We start from the raw sequence: 7,941 nt of genomic DNA, 5'->3' as shown, positions 1-7,941 counted from the left end.
AGGAAGGGGGGAGAGAGAAGAGGTGGAATAGGAAGGGGGGGAGAGAGAAGAGGTGGAATAGGAAGGGGGGAGAGAGAAGAGGAGACAGGGGAGAGAGAAGAGGTGGAATAGGAAGGGGGGGGGATAGAAGAGGTGGAATAGGAAGGGGGGAGAGAGAAGAGGTGGAATAGGAGGGGGGGGAGAGAAGAGGAGACAGGAGAGAGAGAAGATGTGGAATAGGAAGGGGGGGGGGGAGAGAAGAGGTGGAATAGGAAGGGGGGAGAGAGAAGAGGTGGAATAGGAAGGGGGGAGAGAGAAGAGGTGGAATAGGAAGGGGGGGGGATAGAAGAGGTGGAATAGGGAGGGGGGGGGGGGGATAGAAGAGGTGGAATAGGAAGGGGGGAGAGAGAAGAGGAGACAGGGGAGAGAGAGGAGGTGGAATAGGAAGGGGGGGGGGGAGAGAAGAGGTGGAATAGGAAGGGGGGGAGAGAGAAGAGGTGGAATAGGAAGGGGGGAGAGAGAAGAGGAGACAGGGGAGAGAGAGGAGGTGGAATAGGAAGGGGGGGGGAGAGAGAAGAGGTGGAATAGGAAGGGGGGAGAGAGAAGAGGTGGAATAGGAAGGGGGGGAGAGAGAAGAGGTGGAATAGGAAGGGGGGGGGAGAGAGAAGAGGTGGAATAGGAAGGGGGGGGGAGAGAGAAGAGGTGGAATAGGAAGGGGGGGAGAGAGAAGAGGTGGAATAGGAAGGGGGGGGGGAGAGAGAAGAGGTGGAATAGGAAGGGGGGGAGAGAGAAGAGGTGGAATAGGAAGGGGGGGATAGAGAAGAGGAGACAGGAGAGACGAGTATTAGAGGAGGATCGGAGGAGGAGATGAGGATCGGGGGCCTCCATACCTCCACTGGCGTACTCCATGATTAGGTAGAGTGTTTTCTCGGTCTCTATAACCTCGAATAGTTTGACTAGAAGACATAAAGAGACATCCCGGGGTGAAGGAGACGTTGGGATTGGAGGAGAGGAGCGCACAGCTTCATGTACATTTCTTACCAATATTCGGGTGGTTGAGTCCCTTCATTATCCGAACTTCACGAAACAGCTGTGAGGAGAGAAACGTAACATTATATGAGACCTCAGTCTGTCTGATTATCTCCGACTGTCCCTTTTTAGAGGATCCCTGAAAACTCCTCTCTTCAGAGAGACCTACCCTGCTCACACCCAACAACTGTACTTTTCTCCATCAGCTCTTCCCCCGCAGTTATTTACTTTTGTATCACTTGACCCCCCCCCCCCCTCCTAGATTGTAAGCTCTAGCGAGCAGGACCCTCTGGCAGAGGAGTCTCTTTTTATTTTAGGCGGTCGCCTAAGGCCTCGTGCTCACAGGGGCCTCGCGGCCGCCTAATTTGCCTGTAGGAGGAAGGGAAGGGCCCGGCATCGGGAAGAATGATGGCACTGCCTGCAAAAGTGCGGGACCAATCTCCTCATGCAAGGACTCTGCACTAAATTTTTTTTAGTTTTTACCATTATGGGACGTGGGCGGGGCCTCATGTCTAAGCCGAGACGTGGGGGAATGAGGAGAGCAGACAGCCGAGACGTGGAGGACTGAGGAGGTCAGAGAGCGAGACGTGGGGGAATGAGGAGAGCAGACAGCCGAGACGTGGAGGACTGAGGAGGTCAGAGAGCGAGACGTGGAGGACTGAGGAGGTCAGAGAGCGAGACGTGGGGGAATGAGGAGGTCAGAGAGCGAGACGTGGGGGAATGAGGAGGTCAGAGAGCGAGACGTGGGGGAATGAAGAGAGCAGACAGTCGAGACGTGGGGGAATGAGGAGGTCAGAGAGCGAGACGTGGGGGAATGAAGAGAGCAGACAGTCGAGACGTGGGGGAATGAGGAGGTCAGAAAGCTGAGACGTGGGGGAATGAGGAGGTCAGAGAGCGAGACGTGGGGGAATGAGGAGGTCAGAGAGCTGAGACGTGGGGGAATGAGGAGGTCAGAGAGCGAGACGTGGGGGAATGAGGAGGTCAGAGAGCGGAGACGTGGGGGAATGAGGAGGTCAGAGAGCGAGGCGTGGGGGAATGAGGAGGTCAGAGAGCTGAGACGTGGGGGAATGAGGAGGTCAGAGAGCTGAGACGTGGGGGAATGAGGAGGTCAGAGACCTGAGACGTGGGGGAATGAGGAGGTCAGAGAGCGAGACGTGGGGGAATGAGGAGATCAGAGAGCGAGACGTGGGGGAATGAGGAGGTCAGAGAGCGAGACGTGGGGGAATGAGGAGGTCAGAGAGCGAGACGTGGGGGAATGAGGAGGTCAGAGAGCCGAGACGTGGGGGAATGAGGAGGTCAGAGAGCGAGACGTGGGGGAATGAGGAGAGCAGACAGCCGAGACGTGGGGGAATGTGGAGGTCAGAGAGCGAGACGTGGGGGAATGAGGAGGTCAGAGAGCGAGACATGGGGGAACGAGGAGGTCAGAGAGCGAGACGTGGGGGAACGAGGAGGTCAGAGACCGAGACGTGGGGGAATGAGGAGGTCAGAGAGCCGAGACGTGGGGGAATGAGGAGGTCAGAGAGCGAGACGTGGGGGAATGAAGAGAGCAGACAGTCGAGACGTGGGGGAATGAGGAGGTCAGAAAGCTGAGACGTGGGGGAATGAGGAGGTCAGAGAGCGAGACGTGGGGGAATGAGGAGGTCAGAGAGCTGAGACGTGGGGGAATGAGGAGGTCAGAGAGCGAGACGTGGGGGAATGAGGAGGTCAGAGAGCGGAGACGTGGGGGAATGAGGAGGTCAGAGAGCGAGGCGTGGGGGAATGAGGAGGTCAGAGAGCTGAGACGTGGGGGAATGAGGAGGTCAGAGAGCTGAGACGTGGGGGAATGAGGAGGTCAGAGACCTGAGACGTGGGGGAATGATGAGGTCAGAGAGCGAGACGTGGGGGAATGAGGAGATCAGAGAGCGAGACGTGGGGGAATGAGGAGGTCAGAGAGCGAGACGTGGGGGAATGAGGAGGTCAGAGAGCGAGACGTGGGGGAATGAGGAGGTCAGAGAGCCGAGACGTGGGGGAATGAGGAGGTCAGAGAGCGAGACGTGGGGGAATGAGGAGAGCAGACAGCCGAGACGTGGGGGAATGTGGAGGTCAGAGAGCGAGACGTGGGGGAATGAGGAGGTCAGAGAGCGAGACATGGGGGAACGAGGAGGTCAGAGAGCGAGACGTGGGGGAACGAGGAGGTCAGAGACCGAGACGTGGGGGAATGAGGAGGTCAGAGAGCCGAGACGTGGGGGAATGAGGAGGTCAGAGACCGAGACGTGGGGGAATGAGGAGGTCAGAGAGCGAGACGTGGGGGACTGAGGAGGTCAGAGAGCGAGACGTGGGGGAATGAGGAGGTCAGAGAGCGAGACGTGGGGGAATGAGGAGGTCAGAGACCTGAGACGTGGGGGAATGAGGAGGTCAGAGAGCTGAGACGTGGGGGAATGCGGAGGTCAGAGACCTGAGACGTGGGGGAATGAGGAGGTCAGAGAGCGAGACGTGGGGGAACGAGGAGGTCAGAGAGCGAGACGTGGGGGACTGAGGAGGTCAGAGAGCGAGACGTGGGGGAATGAGGAGATCAGAGACCGAGACGTGGGGGACTGAGGAGGTCAGAGAGCGAGACATGGGGGAACGAGGAGGTCAGAGACCGAGACGTGGGGGACTGAGGAGGTCAGAGAACGAGACGTGGGGGACTGAGGAGGTCAGAGAACGAGACGTGGGGGACTGAGGAGGTCAGAGAACGAGACGTGGGGGACTGAGGAGGTCAGAGAGCTGAGACGTGGGGGAATGAGGAGGTCAGAGAGCTGAGACGTGGGGGAATGAGGAGGTCAGAGACCTGAGACGTGGGGGAATGAGGAGAGCAGACAGCCGAGGCGTGGGGGACTGAGGAGGTCAGAGAGCGAGTTGTGGGGGACTGAGGAGGTCAGAGAGCGAGACGTGGGGGAATGAGGAGGTCAGAGAGCGAGACGTGGGGGAATGAGGAGGGCAGAGAGCTGAGACGTGGGGGAATGAGGAGGTCAGAGAGCGAGACGTGGGGGAATGAGGAGGTCAGAGAGCTGAGACGTGGGGGAATGAGGAGGTCAGAGAGCTGAGACGTGGGGGAATGAGGAGGTCAGAAAGCTGAGACGTGGGGGAATGAGGAGGTCAGAGACCTGAGACGTGGGGGAATGAGGAGGTCAGAGAGCGAGACGTGGGGGAATGAGGAGGTCAGAGAGCGAGACGTGGGGGAATGAGGAGGTCAGAGACCTGAGACGTGGGGGAATGAGGAGGTCAGACAGCCGAGACGTGAGGGAATGAGGAGGTCAGAGACCTGAGACGTGGGGGAATGAGGAGGTCAGAGAGCGAGACGTGGGGGAATGAGGAGGTCAGAGAGCGAGACGTGGGGGAATGAGGAGGTCAGAGAGCTGAGAAGTGGGGGAATGAGGAGGTCAGAGAGCGAGACGTGGGGGAATGAGGAGGTCAGAGACCTGAGACGTGGGGGAATGAGGAGGTCAGAGAGCGAGACGTGGGGGAATGAGGAGGTCAGAGAGCGAGACGTGGGGGAAAGAGGAGGTCAGAGAGCTGAGACGTGGGGGAATGAGGAGGTCAGAAAGCTGAGACGTGGGGGAATGAGGAGGTCAGAGACCTGAGACGTGGGGGAACGAGGAGGTCAGAGAGCGAGACGTGGGGGACTGAGGAGGTCAGAGAGCGAGACGTGGGGGAATGAGGAGGTCAGAGAGCGAGACGTGGGGGAATGAGGAGGTCAGAGAGCTGAGACGTGGGGGAATGAGGAGGTCAGAGAGCTGAGACGTGGGGGAATGAGGAGGTCAGAGAGCGAGACGTGGGGGAATGAGGAGGTCAGAGACCTGAGACGTGGGGGAATGAAGAGGTCAGAGAGCGAGACGTGGGGGAATGAGGAGGTCAGAGAGCGAGATGTGGGGGAATGAGGAGGTCAGAGACCTGAGACGTGGGGGAATGAGGAGGTCAGAGAACGAGACGTGGGGGAATGAGGAGGTCAGAGAGCGAGACGTGGGGGAATGAGGAGGTCAGAGAGCGAGACGTGGGGGAATGAGGAGGTCAGAGAGCGAGACGTGGGGGAATGAGGAGGTCAGAGAGCGAGACGTGGGGGAATGAGGAGGTCAGAGAGCGAGACGTGGGGGAATGAGGAGGTCAGAGAGCGAGACGTGGGGGAATGAGGAGGTCAGAGAGCGAGACGTGGGGGATTGAGGAGGTCAGAGACCGAGGCATACGGTATGAAAATCTTCTGCTAATACTAACAGAAAACAGGAAGAGTTTCCTTCTCCTCACAGGAAGGATGAAGAGGAACAAGACAGGAAGTGCCAGGAATTTCGGACTTCCTCTGAATCTCCATTATTGATCCTCCACACTTCAGCGACATTTATCCGCTCCGTAAATAAAGATTTCGTTTTGTTAGGAATTGTGATTTTCCGGATCGGGAGCGTTGATCCAGAAGTGAACTCCGGGTGACTCGTCTAGTGAGACTCGCTGTGACTGAGGCTGTGACTGAGGCCGAGGAGGATCGATTCCCGATAAAGCACCATTTCCATCCGCTCTGCCACACCGCCGCACACAGCGCCGCCATGTGCTCCTCATCACAGGCTGACCTCTAGCCGAGTCTGCAGAGGAGAAACAACTCAAATACCAACCAATAGAAACACTGGAACCGCAGAGCAGTCCCACCGGCGGGTCATCGATGGGCCCCCCGCTGGGAATGTGGCCCCCCGCTGGGAATGTGGCCCCCCGCTGGGAATGTGGCCCCCAGAGGAATAGTTCTGCCTCACTTGTCAGCCCTAAAAATTCTCCTCAATTTCCCTTCCATCCGAGAAGAGAAAGCACAACGACTCCTACAATCCAATCCAGGAAGGGACACCTACCTCTATATGACCAAACCTGGAGGAGTCATATTCATAAGGGACACCTACCTCTATATGACCAAACCTGGAGGAGTCATATTCATAGGGGACACCTACCTCCATATGACCAAACCTGGAGGAGTCATATTCATAAGGGACACCTACCTCTATATGACCAAACTTGGAGGAGTCATATTCATAATGGAGACCCATCTCTATATGGCCAAACCCAGAGGAGACACTCATAACGGGCACCTACCTCCATGTGGGCAAACCCAGAGACACTCATAAGGGACACCTACCTCCATGTGGGCAAACCCAGAGGAGACACTCATACCGGACACCTATCTCCATGTGGGCAAACCCAGAGGAGACACTCATAACGGACACCTATCTCCATGTGGGCAAACCTGGAGGAGACACTCATAACGGACACCTACCTCCATGTGGGCAAACCCAGAGGAGACACTCATACCGGACACCTATCTCCATGTGGGCAAACCCAGAGGAGACACTCATAACGGACACCTATCTCCATGTGGGCAAACCCAGAGGAGACACTCATAACGGACACCTATCTCCATGTGGGCAAACCCAGAGGAGACACTCATACTGGACACCTATCTCATGTGGGCCGAACTCAGAGGAGACACTCATAACGGACACCTATCTCCATGTGGGCAAACCCAGAGGAGACACTCATAACGGACACCTATCTCCATGTGGGCAAACCCAGAGGAGACACTCATAACGGACACCTATCTCCATGTGTGTAAACCCAGAGGAGACACTCATAATGGACACCCATCTCTATATGGCCGAACTCAGAGGAGACATACTCATAACGGACACCTATCTCCATGTGGGCAAACCCAGAGGAGACACTCATAACGGACACCTATCTCCATGTGGGCAAACCCAGAGGAGACATTCATAACAGACACCTATCTCCATGTGGGCAAACCCAGAGGAGACACCCATAACGGACACCTATCTCCATGTGGGCAAACCCAGAGGAGACATACTCATAACGGACACCTATCTCCATGTGGGCAAACCCAGAGGAGACATACTCATAACGGACACCTATCTCCATGTGGGCAAACCCAGAGGAGACATACTCATAACGGACACCTATCTCAATGTGGCCAAACCCAGAGGAAACACACATAATGGACACCCATCTCCATGTGGGCAAACCCAGAGGAGACACTCATAACGGACACCTATCTCCATGTGGGCAAACCCAGAGGAGACACTCATAACGGACACCTATCTCCATGTGGGCAAACCCAGAGGAGACACTCATAATGGACACCTACCTCCATGTGGGCAAACCCAGAGGAGACACTCATAATGGACACCTATCTCCATGTGGGCAAACCCAGAGGAGACACTCATAACGGACACCTATCTCCATGTGGGCAAACCCAGAGGAGACATACTCATAACGGACACCTATCTCCATGTGGGCAAACCCAGAGGAGACACTCATACCGGACACCTATCTCCATGTGGGCAAACCCAGAGGAGACACTCATACCGGACACCTACCGCCATGTGGCCAAACCCAGAGGAGACATACTCATAACGGACACCTATCTCTGTATATCTAAGCCTGGAGGAGTCATATTCCACACCTAATTCATATGGCTAAACCTGGAGATGACATATTGGTAATAGACACCTACAGTATCTTCGTATGGCTAAGCCTGGAGATGACATATTTATAAGGATCATCTGATTCATATGGCCAAACTTGGAGATGACAGACACCTATCTCTGTATTGTAGAAGACATATTCATTATGGGCACCTATCTCCGTATATCCAAACCTGGAGAAGACATATTTGTACCATAAAGTCTACCTCTGTATGGCCAATCCTAGAGAGGACACCTGTCTCCGTATAGCCAACCCTGGAGAAGACATATTCCGTATAGCCAACCCTGGAGAAGACATATTCCATATAGCCAGCCCTGGAGAAGACATATTCCGTATAGCCAACCCTGGAGAAGACATATTCCGTATAGCCAACCCTGGAGAAGACAACTTCCGTATAGCCAACCCTGGAGAAGACAAATTCCGTATAGCCAACCCTGGAGAAGA

The 7,941-nt window shown here is 55.7% G+C and overlaps 1 protein-coding gene across 1 annotated transcript in view; it reads right to left on the bottom strand.

Moving 5' to 3' along the window:
- The window catches only part of MARK4 (microtubule affinity regulating kinase 4), a 30,634-nt gene extending 29,529 nt beyond the window's left edge, over nt 1-1,105 (bottom strand). Inside the window, exons 1-2 of the mRNA XM_040334740.1 lie at nt 1,021-1,105; nt 870-935 (exon numbers count right to left, since the gene is read on the bottom strand). Of these exons, the coding sequence (XP_040190674.1) occupies nt 870-935; nt 1,021-1,048 (94 nt within the window). The 5' untranslated portion in view covers nt 1,049-1,105. The remainder of the gene's footprint in view (nt 1-869; nt 936-1,020) is intronic.
- Nucleotides 1,106-7,941: the final 6,836 nt, after the last annotated feature.

The sequence above is a fragment of the Rana temporaria genome, unplaced genomic scaffold, assembly GCF_905171775.1.
Source record: "Rana temporaria unplaced genomic scaffold, aRanTem1.1, whole genome shotgun sequence".
NCBI classification, from domain to species: Eukaryota; Metazoa; Chordata; class Amphibia; order Anura; family Ranidae; genus Rana; species Rana temporaria.
This window is presented reverse-complemented; position numbering and strand designations above follow the sequence as displayed.